Here is a 15,663-nt window from a genome sequence, read left to right as displayed (position 1 = left end):
TTCCTGTTTTCCACCTCTGGAAATCATTGCCCAGTTGGACTGATGAACTAATGAGTTAAGCAGAAGGCTGCTGTAAGTGTATGCAAAAATATGTAGGAAGACAGTTCTTCCTCTAGAAGAGCTACCCACCTAACATAAACAATGTTTTAAATCAGGAGTACACATGGGATACTGAATGAGGTCAGAGAGCTTTTTTGAAAGGCGAGGAGGAATAAAACAGGGCTAAGCACATTGCAGCATTTTTTATGATCTCCCCTATGCTTAGGAAGTGAAGCGAAAGAGCAGACTGCTGGGCAAAGTAAGCAGTTTTGGTTTATCTTTTCTGTTTTATGTTGAATCTTCTGTTATTAACGACTTCTCGGAACACACTTCAGTATGGCAAAACCTGTAATCTTGTAACAGTTCTGTAAATTGTAAGGGTTTTTTTAAAGTTCAAAATTGTATGAAATAATGTGGGTGTCAGATTCTGATTTCAAGGTGAATTTGTTATTTCAATTACTTTCCTCTTGATTTATGCTCTGGTGTAAGTGAAAAAACAGCCCTAAGGAAATAACTGACTTGTCTGCACAAACTGATCTGTGCGTTGGAAGTCATTGCTAATACAAATTAATGTTACCACTGCTTTATTCTACCCTTCCTTTAAAGAATAGCACTCAAAGTATACCAGAGGGTATGCTGGAAATTACTCATGGTGTTCATGGATTTGTGAAATCACAGTTCAACCTGAATCTGAATCATATATACATAGAGAGGAGGGCAACCAAGCTGGTGGAAGAATTTAAGTGCAAGGCTTGGGATGAGTGGCCGAGGTCACTTGGTTTGCTCAGCTTGGAGAAAGCTGAGGGGTGACCTCAGGGCAGCCTACAACTTCCTCAAGGGGGAAAGCAGAGGGGCTCATCCCCTCTTTCTGTGACTGCTGACCGGGCGTGAGGAGATGGAATGAAACTGCATCAGGAGAAGTTCACTTTGGGCATTACAAAAATGTTCTTCACTGAAACAGGCTCCCCAGGGAATGTTACAAGCCTGCCAGAGCTCAAGGAGCATCTGGACAACCCTCTTGGTCATATGGTTTAGTTTTGGGTAATCCTGTGAGGAGCAGAGAGTTGGAGTCTATGATCCTCATAGATACGCTATGGTGCTATGATTCTAGACTTAGTTTTTGTGGAAGTTTTGACCCTTTCAGTTAAGTGCTTACAGGGATTACTATAATGAAGTAATCTACTTCGATATAGCACTTCCTTTTGTAAATTTTTTATTTGCCTCTCCCGAACTGAAAGTAATTTGGTAACACATCTTGTGTAAGACCATACCAAAAATCTGTCCAGTTCATTGTTCTGAGAGTAGCAGTTCTGTAGGACAGAGTATACGAGGGCAAACACATTAAATACACTTCTCTTGTGTGGCCCCCACAGCCTGCTCCTAATCTTTAGGTTGTGATTTTGGAAATAAGAATTCTTGATGGATTTTTCTTCCACTTTTTGAATCCTTTTATTACTCAACCTGCATAAAATTTTGGCACCCACAGCATTCCATGTAAAGGAATTCCACACTTGAGTTTGGTTTGTAATAAGGAAGTATATACTATAATTTATTTTCAGTACATGACATCTTAATTTATTCAATGCCCTTATTAGAAAAGACTTGTTGTTCATTACTCAGTTTCCTGTGGCCACACAATTTTTTCGACCTCTGTCCTTTCTCTCATCAATTGTCCATTTTTTAGGATAAAGACTCCTATTTACTTAGTCATTCTTCACATGGAAGTTGTTCATAGCTTTAATCTTCCTTGCCTCAGGTCTTTGTATCTTGCATGGCTTTTCTGTGTCTGTTTTGTAACATGGGAACCAAAACTGCATAGTACACTATGTGAGGCACAAGAAGGACCTTGGTGGTGGCATAGTGTCCCGTCCATTGCCAATTTTAATATTGGGATTGCTTTGCTGAACAGCCTCTGGGCATTACCTGTTCATTACAACTTCACAAACATTTCCCTAAACAGCGATAACTAGTTCAGAACACATTCTTTTGTGTATGTGGAGTGTTGGCTTTTCCCCGCCATGTTCATTACTTTCCCTTTTGTTGTACTTAAATTTGTGCACTGGCAAGACTTAATGCACTGAAAGATTGTTCACTCTTCCTGAAAAGTCCAGGATATTCTCTGGTCAACAGCCAGGATACGTACTTATGTACTTATCCAGTAGTCAATTTTCCAACATCCTGCTATGTTAATGACATTGGCCTTCGGAAAAATCAGATTTCTTGAAGGTGCAAATCAGCTATTGAAAATTACATAGGACTTTTCATCCTAGTTTGAAATATGGATGTGTATAGAAGCAGTGTATGATAGTAGAAGTAAAAGAACTAAGCTGAGGTTTCCATAAGGGGCAAAGGGCCAGACTTCTAAAGTATTTAAATAATAAACTACTTTTGTGGGTAGCGAGAGTTGGCCACCTCAGTTCCTTTAAAAATCTGATCCTGAAACCATTTTTCAGGCTGTCAAAGGATTTCTTGAACTATGCTATGAACTCCAAAGTCACTTACCAAGGGCAACGGCTTCTGAGGGACCTAGCTTTTTCTATAGAGATACAAAAGCTATTTGAATACTGTTTGGTGACCTAGAACTCCAACCAAAACTCTAAAATCTTTCAACAAATTCATTTTAACATTAAATATTTGAAAATAAATATCTGAATAAAAGGTCATTGTTTTCTTAACTAATACGAGTTTTATCATTTCCCAAGAGACTACCTAAAAAAGAAATATAGAAACTGGTGAGGCTCCAAAGTTGGGGTTCAGGAAACAGTGGCTTCTGTTTGACAATAATAAAGTTCATGACAAAGGCTGTGGGATTTTCTTTCAATGTGAAAATAAAGCTTTATTTCATTAGCTGCTGATACACTGATCCAACGGCAAAAAAAGTAAAATGTTTAGCCTCTACACAAGCAAAAGCATCACATTTTTTGTATATAAGTCTGTAAGGAGACTGTGCAGACCTATGAAGGCAGGCTTGATTACAGAACTTAATAAAAGGCGTCTGTCCTTTGATTGCTGAATTAGTCCACAGGGCAGTTCTTACTGTCAACCATAATGGAAAAAGAAGAAATAAAAAACTCCCCCATAATATAGAACAAATGCAGAAAAAACCTGCTTAGATGCTGTGGAAGTGAACATTTTGTCTTGAAAAGGAAACAAAACCAGTATGACTTCTTCAGTCTGTGAAATCAGAAAAGGGATCTCTCTAAAATTTATATTGCAAGGGAGAAGAGAGCCCAGGAATTTTGCACTTCACCTGCAGCAGCAAAAGCTGAAGGCAGAGGTAGAAACTTACCAGCTGGGCTGAAGAGAAGGAGGAAAATGGGTAAATGCAGGGGGAGGAATATCTGAGCTTAAGCTGCAAGTCATAGGATGGGAAGAAAAGAATTCATATCAAGCAAAATTTTTGTTTATCTTAGTTCTGTATCTGGTGCTTATGTAATGTAATAAACCAACAGTACTGTCAGTATCCTTGTAGAGAGCATTCCAACAAGCATCATCCGTTTTCCATGACCAATACATCTGATGAAAGTTGACCCGTACTGTCTGGAAAGCAATGCACTTCTCTGAATAATAGACAGTACATTTCCTTGGCACAAAACAAATGCTTGCAATGGGTGAATTAACATGACTGACAGAATTCTGTTCATAACAGCTCAACATGAGGGAATTTATCAATTTCTCTTCAAAAAATTATGCCAAAAGATAATATTTCACCAAACAACTTCCAACTTTATGCTCTGGTAAAAGCATTTTTTCATTTAGTAGTCTAGTTTTGTTACCTGGACCAAATCAGAGTTTTTAAAAATTGTTCTATCTTCTTGAATCTTATTTTAAGTCTCATACATGGCGTTCTAAGGATATTTTGCAAAGTATATCTAAAAATACAATCTTTCATACCATTTATTTGAAGTATTTAAAATAGTTTATCTTGTGTAATGTTATGGCTTCAGATATCCTATGTAGCTGAGCAATCAGAAGTATATTCTTCATGCTAAACTTTAAAATTGGAAATGCAGGCTCACATAATTTTATATTTAGACCAAGCCTTGATATTATAGTTTTGAGACATAAGGTTTAGAAAGCATGATTCTTTTTTTGACCTGCCGAATGTCTTTCATTGTGCTTAAGAAAGTAGATGGCAAAGAGGAGTAGTCAAGGAGGAGTAGCAAAACATATGACAGAGTAACACATAACACAGTGATGTTGTAAAGTAAGTAGTATTAATCTTTAAACTATTTCATATTTTCTACGGACATCACGTGGCTGTATGAGGATTTCTCTCCCAGAAGAGATTCTGCTTGGATTACTTACAAGGTTTCCCTTGGTTTTGTAGGGGTTTGAGGTTTATTTTCTTTTTTAGGTCAGCTTCAGTGCTCCTTGATCTAAGATGAGCTGAGTCCTCCCCAGTTTGTGTATGCGTACTCCAAATGAGTAGCCCCTTTTATATCCTCATTAAATTGGTAACATTACACAGGTCTGATGTAGATAGGGAACTTGGGTTGATGCCATGAAGATTTTTGCCTTTTCTTTTATACCCCCGTTATACCTTTTTTACAATTTCTGTATTCCTGGTGCTTTTTGCCTACATTCTTGGACTTGTTTGTCAAGCTAAGAGACTAAACATTTTAGAAGCTTTGTAGTTAGTGATCAGTGTGCCCCAAACCCCAAGGTCCTCTCCAGAACACATTCTGTAAACTAAGATACAACCATCCAGGGGAAGGTTCCTTGGGGAGGGGGACTCACTTGAGCCTCTCATTGGGGAATCTTTGATAGATATGCTAATTAGTAAAACCTATAATGTTATACCCAATGTTGGGGGGGAAGAAGAGAGACACAGAGACACGGACACAGAGATAGACTCGGCGGGGTGCATTTCGATGCATATGACCTGGACGTGTACACCTAAGGATCCTTAAAATAAATACCAAGGTAAAATCCCTTTTCCCCTTCTAACCGTGTATGACTCTTGATTTTAAGACCAGGAAAAGGCATCAGGGTATGCACAAATCTGTTTATTAAAGAAAATCAACTCAAAGTGTAAAGTCCAGTAAGAAAATAGAAGCTTTGCAACTCCTTCATAAAAAATAGAGAAATTGTGTCCTAGCATTTCCTTTCCCAACTTTCTGTTCTTTCCATTAGATATGTATTTGCCTCACTGTGTTGTGCAGAATTTACTCTTTTTAGAAATATCTAGTTCTGCTTCCTATTGTCTCTTACACGATCATCGTACATCATTTCATGAATTCTCATCTGAAAATCTGTCAGCTGAGTCCTTCAGAGTCCCTAAAGTGATTGAAAACCATCTCTTGAAAGAAGCTAGAAAATCAACATTGATTTCTCTCCATCTTTTAATGTGTCTCCTAGTCTGATTGAAGTTGCCTTCTGGTAGTCATTGGTAAACTGTTGTCAGCTGATACAGTTAATATAAAACTTCTAGGTTTTAGGTCTTGAACTCCTACCTTATTTATGAAAGCTCATCTGGAAGTTGGTTTGGATGCTCCTGGGGTGCCCATCTGACTCACTTCCTCCCTGTTGGTTTCAATAACAAACTGGTCTCCTAATCATCCCTGGTCAATGCATTTAATTTTTTTTCCTGAGCTCCCTCCTAGAAGGAGCTTCGGGTTTCTTTTTGAGAGGGAATGTGAACAGAGTTGGCATTTCAGTCTTCTGTAGTATCTGAATATGGGGCCACATCATACACAGCTCCTCCAAAGACAGTATGAAGATATGCCACAGAAGAAGCTTGCTGACCAGATGTGTACCTTCATAAACACAGCCAGCTCAGCCCAGAGAGACAGCTCTCTGATGTTGATACGGGTCAGAACCTGGGGCTCATTCTCTGTAGTGACTTAAGAGAATTGACAGTAGTAGCACTGACTCAGGAGATCTTTCGATCCTGTATTCCTACCTGGAAAAAGATACAGGCACTTGTGTGACCAATTCCAATCTTGAGCATTCTTAATACAGGTATATGAGATACACATATAATATCTGTGTACAGAATGAGTCCAGTTACCTGGCCTCAGCTGTGACACTTTCCACTGGTAAGTTCTTAAAATGCAGTTCAAGCTCAGAGTTAAATACATCCGTTGAATCATAGCACAGATCTTTGCACATATATACAACAAATTCTTTATCCAGTGCAGAAAAACAAATGGGTGATACTGCTTTGTTTTCCAGCAGAGTTCTAAAAATTGCGCCATGAATATGCAATATACCTAACTTTGTTTACTGTTTGATTAAGGTCTTGGCATTGACAAGAGGACATCTTTACCACAGAGCAATTCTTCTCCATGGGATGATACACTTTTCAATATATCCATACATGCAGCAATACGACATGGCAAATGGAAGTTACTAACTGGATATCCAGGTAACAAAATAACTTCTTTTTGTACAGTGTATCCTATCTCCTATCCACCACAAACTCAGTTTAATTTTGTTTCATGTATTTTAGTTTCTTTTAGTAATTCTGCTAACTTCTTAGGTTTTTGACCACATGCAAAGATCTAGAATGAGCACTTATAAAACCCAAACTATTTAATTTTCCGAATATTTTGTCTACGAATTACTTTAACTGTAGTGAAAAAGCTGTCATAGAATATCTCAAGTTGGAAGGGACCCATAAGGATCATAGAATTCAAGAAGGTGCATTAAATTATTTGATATGAAATAAAGTTACATGGAATTTTGAATCCCAGTGGTGCAGCTTTTTTTGCATAAATAAGACTCCTATTTAGGTAACGCTGGACTAGAGAGACTCTGGTGCAGGGCTAGAGTTAAGGTGTGCAGCAACAGTCACTGCCCAGGGGTTTGTCAAGAGACTAGTGAATTCATCAGTCACAGCAAAACTCTGTGTCTCCACACTGCTGCTCCGTGTCTCAGAATTGACCCTTGGTCTGTTCCTGTTTCCATAGGCTGCAGTCATTGGTTCCCTCCACCGTCTTTGTTCAGTGAGTCACAGATTCAATCGTCTGATCCATCAACCAAGAGACTTTGGCTGTTTGATATTATTCATGATCCTGAAGAGAAAAATGATGTGTCTGAGAAGTATCCTCATGTGGTGGAAAAACTACTTGCTCGGCTTCAGTATTATTACAAACGTTCAGTGCCCGTGTTCTACCCTGATGAGGATCCTGACTGTGATCCAGAAGCAACTGGGGCTTGGGGTCCTTGGGCATAGTGCACACAGCTTTGCATCCTGCAAAAAAACCTCTGTAGCAGAGTCTGGTTTATGGACTCAGAGTCCTAGTCGCATATTTTGTACTTTCTTTATATTGAACTATTGCTAATTGTGAGCTTATTCTTTGAATAATTCAGTATTTCTTATTCTTGATATATTGGGAATCTTATTTCAGTCTTTTCCCACTCTCCTGTTCTGAAAAATTATATGTGAAATGTTAGTAAAAGTATATATATTTTTTAATATTCTTTGTCTGGAATATACTTTTAGTTTAGAAGATAAACATTGGCTCTTACCTTGAAGGAAATTGAAAGGAACTGAATTCCTTGAAAGGAGTCATGGCAGCAGGGACATCCAAAATTAATCAGTCTTGTTGAATATACTGCGTTCTGGTTTCATGTTTGTCCGGAAGACAAATTCTATTGAAAGCTATTACATATCTGTATTGGCATAATAATTTTTGCCTTTAACGTGTACTTCCCTCCAGAAAAGGGATGAGTAAAAAAAGAAAACCTCATGAAAACAACAAAATCTCTATTTCTTTTTCACTCTTAATGTATCAAACCTGAGTAGAGAGTGATGGTCAACTGGAGTGCAGGGCTGTCAGGTAGGGGATCTTGACAGGCCGAAGATATGGGTGAATAAAGATTTCATGAAGTTCAACAATTGCAGAGTCTTCCACTTGGGGTGGAGTAGCTGCATTCAAGAGTACATGCTGGCCCATAACCAGATGGAAAGCATTTTTGTGGGGAAAAAAATCTAGGCATTCTTCTGGACAATAGTTAGTACAAGAGTTGCCATTTTCTCTCTACGTGAAGAAGACCAACCACATGTTGTTCCATATAAGCAAGAATGTAGCCAGCTCTTAGGGGAAGTCTTAATTCCCCTCTATCAGCACTAGAGCATTTTAAACTTCCCTATACAGGAAAAATATTCACCAGTTGGAGTTAGTTCAGTGGAGAACTATGAATATGATCACGGGGAGAATAAAGGAACTGGTTAGTTTATGGCGGTGAGGAAAAGAGGAGTTGCTATTTTCAGCTACCTAATGTGAGAGTATAGAGAAGAGGAAGCCAGAATCTTCTCAGAGATGCACAAAGATGAAAAGCACACAGGGGACATGTGGAGTTCCAATGCAATATAAAGAAAGGGAAAAAAAATCACACCATGAGTTTAGTTAAATATGGGAAGTGTGAGACTCTGGCAACCCTAATCTTGGAGATGTTCAGTCTTTGGCTGGACAAGATTCTGAAGAATTCTATTTTTGAAGTGGGATCAGATTTGAAGTTTGCTTGGTTTGGTAGAGGTGGTGAGACCAGTGACCTCCAAAGGCCCCTTTCTGCAGGAATTACTCAATGATTCTGTGATGAACAAAACTTTACTTTTATTACCTGCCTGGTAAGCACCCTTTCTTCTCCTATTTTGTTTCTTTATTACCATAGTGGAGTCTGTTTTCATCCTGAAGTGGGCTCTGAGCCATGATGAAACCAAGCCAAACAACATTTCTCAGTTACTCATCAAATTGATGCAAGATAACCTGCCAGCTCTCTATTAGTGTCTCAAGCCCTGAGTTCTGGTACTGCTTCACAGTGTCCTTGGCTACGTTCTCAGGATGCAGAACTCAATCTGTCATCATCTCCAGAAAGCAGGAGTCTAATTGCCTTTTCCCTGGCTCTGGGACCAACTCATATAATTGCACTAAAATTTTGTACAACTTCCCAGTTTTCTCTTGGGAGTCTTGTGCTAATTGTTAGCAAACAGATAAATGAAAAGAAAGGCTTGACAAAATTTGTGCATTTTTTTTAAAAAATAGATGAAGCCTGAAAAAAAGATGAAACAAGAAAACTGAAAATGCTTATGCTTTCTGATACAGCTGATTCTCCACTACACTGTCTTAAATCTACTCTTAAATGCTTGTCTTTTCTGCCTTTGGTGCTTTTTCTCAAGTAGAAGTGAAGCTAAAGGTCTCCAGAAGCCTGTTCAGCTTTTTATCTTTCTCTCAAAGAGCTTCATGTTTCTCTCACTCCTTTGTCACTTCTGCTCCTTTATGTCAGTATTTTTTTCTATTCTGTTTCATTCACTATCTTCAGCCTTGGAGCCAAGGAAAGAAGAAAAGTGGTTTCAGAGAAAGTAATTCTTGTATAATAGACAATATATATTCTGTGCAGTTTAATTGGGTATATTCCTCCTATTTCAATTTCCTTCTCCATTCATCCATCAGTGGCTGAAAGCTAATCCATGCAGCTGGATATGACCAGGCAAGCTCTTCAGATTGTTCCTCACCTTCTAAATAATCACTCAGAGCCTCAAAGACTAGTTTTCTCTTCGGTTAGGTTGCACAACCTTTCCACTGGGGCCCTGGGCTTAGTGCCCAGCCTTACAGTACTTTCTAAGCTGTTGGTATTCACGCAATCATGCATTTCCACATGGGAGAATCATCTGATTGTTATCTGCCTCCAGGTAATTTGTATTTTCATTGGTAAAATACATCTGCTGTGACAGAAGCTCCTACTATGGTTAGCAACTTTCATATGAACTAATACATTTAAAATATTAAATTAGAAACATTATATGTTCTGTAGAAGTAGTGTCCAAACTGGTACCTGATCATGTCTCCTTCCATTCCGTAAAACACATTTAAGCTTTTCTTTCTGTTGTGTGGCTCTTCACTCAGTTCCTGCTAACACACAGCTCGTACAAATTATGTGCTGTGTGTTGGGACCAGTGCCGTGAGATCCAAGTGGGAGCAGCACACAGGCAGCCCACAGGAAGGGTGCAGGTTATTATGAAGCCACTACTTGTCTGCTGCAGCCGTAGTCCTTCCTACTGATTGTCAGCTCCTTCAGAATCCACTAATTTACGGAAATCATGTAGACCAAACTTTCAAGCTGGAAGGTGTAAATATGACAGCTTGCCCCAAACATCTCTGAAGCATATCTAACATCAGCCAGTCTGCTGAGGTTTTTGTGCTTCCTGGTGAGATACATGGGAGGCCTGTACTGTGACAGAGGAGAAAGGATGAGCACTTTCATCAGCAGCTCTGGGAGTATTTTGCTTATAACTTTTAAGTTATGGCTTAGACAACTTGTGAGTTAAAAACCTCATGAATTAAGGAGTGAATTAGTGAATTCCCATGTTAGTCTTATTTGTATGAAAGGGGTTGAGCCTTTGTTGGATGTGCGTGTTTCATTTCCTAATGAGCTCATAAAATAATTTACAGACTATGTTGTCCTGTAAATTAGAGAGATCCAATCGGACTATGACAATCTTGGCTTCAAAGCACAGCAGCATTTCACCTTTGAGATTTTGAAGATTCTTTCTGATAACTGAGGCTCAGGCTGTTATTTGCTGATCACATCAAGGGAGACAAAGTGTAAACAACAAAACCTTTTTATAAGCTATTGCATCACATTGATGAAGCTTGCATTTTCCTTCAGTAGCACCAGAAAAACCTTTACTGCAGTTCCCTTTTCTAACTGTTGCAATCAGTTTATTTTACACGGATACAATTATTTATGTTAGTTATTAATTTATCTGTTTAGTGCAACTGTGAATTCCATATTCTAATTGTATCATGCAGTTAGTAACATGGTCTAGAGTAAGGGACTCTGAAAGAGTAGGGTGTTAAATTACCTTTTGTGACCTTTAGATTTACTATTTTTGTATGTGTCATAATGATGCATGTTGTCCTTCAAATGTCTTTTGGAGACAAATCATCCAAAGAACAGAAGTTCCATCAGTTCTCATTAATTCAGAATGTGTTTGTTTAGTTTATTTGTGCAATCAAATGCAAAAGGAGATACTGACAGCCATTCCCCAGTATGTAAGGCAAGAAGATCCAAGGAATTTATGTTATTCTCTTTTTTGGTAGTGCACATTTATTTAGTGCCCTGTGTACACATACAGACATGTAGGATTAGAAGGCTAACTGTTCTTAATCAGTATCCCACGTAACATTGTAGTTTAGAGTAGGCATTACAAGATTGCGGTTGCCACAATAACAAGGGACCGGACTTGGAGGTGGGGGAAATTTCTGCCCTACATTCCTGTGTGTCCTTCAGCTTTCAGCACTTATATTACATGAGGAAAGATGTTGCCTTACCCACAGAAGTGGAAACTTCTGTTAATGATATTTTTAACTGGCTTTTTTATGCTGATACCTAGTTTGATGGAAAAGAGAAAAACATCACCTAAGTTGTAAAAGCTCAAGTAATTAATGACATTGACTCCCATCAGTGTCAGCTCCTTGGCTAAAGTTAGAAAATATTTTAAAATGTGTAATTTTAATTTCAGAGGTAAGCAGGGCTTTTATGTCTTCTCTTTTCTCTATGTCTTTCAAGCTGCATTTTAATGTCTTGCTGATATTCTAATTTATGTAATTCATTTACTAGGAAGAGACTGTGACGTATCACTATCTCACACGGGTGTTTAATTCACCCTCTGTTACCTCTTGTTGTATTTTAAAATCCAAAGATTCATTATTTTCTCAGCTACAGTAGACAAAATAATTTATTTTATTTTTTATTTTCTAATTATTTTCCATGGGTGGTCCTTCATAAACCATTTTAATTGAACTGGGTTAGGGAAAAAAACATCTGGCTGACACGTTTAGATTGGCATCTGCAAAGAGTTGTAAGCTGTTCAGTTGCTTCGAATTGGGAAATAGAGAATTCTTTGTATGTTTTGTGGTTACTTGAGTAACATTCAAAAATGCAAGTATTTTGAACTCTAAATAAAACTTCATTTCATCCCTTTCCAATTTAAGATTCATTCTTAATCTAGCAAACATCTGAACATTATGAATTCAAAAGTCCTAATCTTTATGCGTTAGAAATTATTTAAGCTTCAGAAAAGTAACCAAGTTTAGGAGGAATGCTGACACTGGCTACACGTTTTGCATTGCTTACTTGTAAAAAAGATGTACACAGTCAAGGAAGGGATGATTTTATAAGCAAAACAGAAGATCTGAATCTTTTCTTGAGTCAAAGGCCCTATATTCAGCCTGAAAATAATTTGTCCAACTTTCCTAAGGTTGATAAATGGGTCATGGATAAACATCTGAGTTTAATCCTCTTTGGAATATCAGAACAGAAGAACCCAGAGTTTAAACACTTGTGGTTTGTGTGGATTTGAAGCTTCACTACCAGTCCCTGTTGGCCTCTGTGAATTTGCCTCTCATCTTACTTTCTGACAAAGTGGTTTAATGGTAGTAAGACTACTAGCAATATTCCCAAAGGTGTTACATGCTTTCTTTAACAAACAGTAAATGAGCATGAGGTTACAGGGAATCCTGTTAAACCTATGGCACCCTGTTGCAGACTTACCGAAGGGTCCTGATGGAGGGAGAAATGGTGACAGAGCCACTGATAGGGCTCCTATCCATGTGTGATGGAGTTTGGCACACTGGGACATGCAGTCCATATGTGTAGCCATGTTTGTCATCCTAGGGCCAGGGACACCCAAATGACAGAGGCAACTGAATCACAAAACACGTAAGTCAAAGTCAAAATGAAAGACTGCTTGACAAATAAAAAACATATAATGTCAAGCATTACCAGGGGATCCAGAATCTAGGCATAGGTTAGGGCTGTCCTGAATGTAGGAACAGCAAACCATTTCCAAGATGTAGCAGTTATTAAGGGAGAATTTGTTTTCCTACCTACCTGCTCCTTTGGCAGCCCACCACAGGCCCCACTCGAGCTTGACCCCGAGGCTGTGTCTCTCTCATAACATTGACCTTAGCTCTGGCATGATGGAGGGGTCAGAGGACCATTTCTCCAGCTCAGCCCTGCCCTTGGCAGTCCCTTTGGAGCCCCACCCTAAGTAGACCCATAGGTTTCATGTCTGTCTAACTATAAATAAGCTGAGATTCTGAGATTTGTAATGGGGAACTAGCACTTTTGCTAAGAGAAGAGGGAAAAAACCTGCCAATTTTAAGTTTGAGGAGGTTAAGCAATTTTTTTGCCAGCTGGTTTCCAGCTGAATGTTTTAACTCTTTCCGCTTACTGTCTTTATCAGCTGCAGGCAGTGGGCTCAATCTTGTTTCAAGCTGGTTTATTATGTGGGAGGATCCTGGTTGAATATACAGTGTAAAGAATTCCCTGGGGTCCCAAGCTGCTGCTTCTGAATCCAGTGCTCTCCCGTCTTCTTCCAGTGCCTTACAATTCATGTATGAGCTCATCTACATCGAGCAGAACTGCTGCAAGGAACAGTAAAAACTTACTTTGGCACAGAGCAGTCAGAATGAGTCAGCCATCCAACCACGGACAGGATCAGTGACGGCCCTTGTGATAATTGCATACTGTGGTTAGCAGAGGCAGAGGATGATGCAGTACTTCTTGTTGTGTTAGTGTTCCCTCCTGAGAGTGTTGTTTTTGTGGGGTGGAGTGCAGAGATACTGGAAAGTTTGGTGATATATCTGCTGGCAAGTTTCAAAAAAGTGACTACTGGCTGCCATCATCAAAGCAGTTACCGGATGTTGATCCCCTAATCCTGGCTAAACTCAATAGCAATAAAGGCAGTTATATTTTGTCTGCAGGACTATAGTTAGAAAAAAAGTATAGTCAGTATAGCTAGATTTGGATCTAAGGAATGCAGTGTTTATTTGGACGAATCTTCAAAAGCCACAACAAGGTACTGCACCAAAGCCACAGTTCTGGGCTGCCAGATTTTGGCATTCAGGACAGTGATAAAAATAAAAGATCCCTGTCTTTCTTTTCTGTTATGCATTCTTGCTATTTCTTCAAGCAAACAAGGAGTCAGAACACAGTGAATACACGTACAAACAAAGTAAGCTGTGTTTGGTATTCAGCAATGCTTATTGAGTAATTTTGGGCATAGAGCCCATGGTAATGAATGGAAAACTTTGATCAGGACATCTGTGGCCTGCCCAAATCATTTCATGGGACCTGCAAATCTGCCAGAAACATCACTCCATGGCCCTATTAACTAGGGATGTTGAAGTCTTTCTTGATTGTGTACATTCTCCAAGCACACTCATGAAGTAGGAGTCATTGATTTTTATTGGATAGAAAACTCAGAAATGGCGTATTCAAGGACATCTGAGCCCTTAAGTTTACCCTTCAATATTTATCCTGCTTCACTGGGAAAAAACTTTAATGAGTCTGTCTGGATGATGAAAAGATGAATGTTGAGAGCATTGAGTCAGAGGGTGGACTTAACTTCTAGCAAACATACTCTCAGTTCCAGCTTAACTGTACTTAATTCCCAGTAACAAATAGTTTGGGGTATTTTTTATCTATAGATTATAGTCAGGGCAATTCTGTGATTCCAAACTGTTTTCTTGATATTGCTCATCAGTGTGCAGTTTTCCAGGAGAACAGTCAATTCCTGGAGAGGATCATAATTTCTTCCCCTCTTCCCTTCTGTATGTGGTAAGAGGAGCCTTTTTTAAAAGGCTGTGAACATTGTAACTGCCAGCCCAAGAGCAAGCACTGCTGCCCTGTAGGTGGCCCCTATAGATGTACTGAATTTTTACTTTAATTTTTGTCCCTTTTGCTTTGTTTTGAAATACTCTGTTTTACAAGTTGTACTTGATGGATAAAGCACTGTCTAAAATAATCCCAAAGTGGCTATTAGTCTGGTCTAGTCATACCCTGCAGCCCCAGCAGTGACATGTTGTAGAAACAAAGTCATTCTCCTGCCTTTTCAGTTCTGTTTTGACTTTACTCTATAATGAAGAGAGTATGGTCATGGTATATTAAACAACTGGATAAGAGCAGCATATACATTAACATTAATCTGCTTCTAACTAAAGCTCCAAAACTAATATAGTGGAGAAGCCTGGCTAGGAATTTACTGACAGTTTTCTTTTGCCATAAATTCAGCATTAGAAAAAAAATCCTGAACAGCTGAAATGGCGTAGCCTTTGGCTGAGTAAAAAATAGACATTTTTATAATATCAAAGGAGACTTAGGAAAATACCCCATCTGGATTTTGAAAAACATAGGAGGGAACAGAGTAGAACAATTGCATTTTTGTTTATATTTGCCGTAGAAAGTAGCCCACTGTGAAGAAACATTTAGGAATGTGAATGATTGAGAGATTGTCTCTTAGAGGCAGCAGGTATAAGATGTCTGAAATTCCTTTGAGTTATAATTGCTTGTTAACAACAGGATTTTTTGGTAATTATTTCTGCCCACAGTACACAAGAATTTAATGTACACTGCTTTATGTGGAGAAGCTTTTAGAATTCACCTTTTTCTGTATTTACTTTGTGATAAAGAAAAAGCCATGGTATATGGAAAAGAAATTTTAAAAGGAATTTTTTTTAATTATTATTCCAACACCATAAAATGGAGAGAATTTTCTTACGAAAATAGGAGTTTCTATGCAAATGTTTATGCTGTTCATAGCATTAAATGCAATTGCAAGAATCCATCTTCCTGGCTATAAAAATTGAGTGTAGTGTTAAGAGGCAAGTT

General features: G+C 38.5%; 1 protein-coding gene across 1 annotated transcript in view; it reads left to right on the top strand.

Moving 5' to 3' along the window:
* ARSB (arylsulfatase B) overlaps window positions 1–7,276 on the top strand; it is a gene marked incomplete at its 5' end in the record, with an annotated part of 64,767 nt that extends 57,491 nt beyond the window's left edge. Inside the window, 2 exons of the mRNA XM_082301384.1 lie at window positions 6,281–6,409; window positions 6,954–7,276. Coding sequence (XP_082157510.1) covers window positions 6,281–6,409; window positions 6,954–7,219 — 395 coding nt within the window. The 3' untranslated portion in view covers window positions 7,220–7,276. The remainder of the gene's footprint in view (window positions 1–6,280; window positions 6,410–6,953) is intronic.
* Window positions 7,277–15,663: the final 8,387 nt, after the last annotated feature.

The sequence above is a fragment of the Coloeus monedula genome (genome assembly GCF_965178545.1).
Source record: "Coloeus monedula genome assembly, chromosome: Z".
Classification (NCBI taxonomy): domain Eukaryota; kingdom Metazoa; phylum Chordata; class Aves; order Passeriformes; family Corvidae; genus Coloeus; species Coloeus monedula.
The sequence above is the reverse complement of the archived record's forward strand: the minus strand, read 5'-3'. Positions and strand labels throughout refer to the sequence as shown.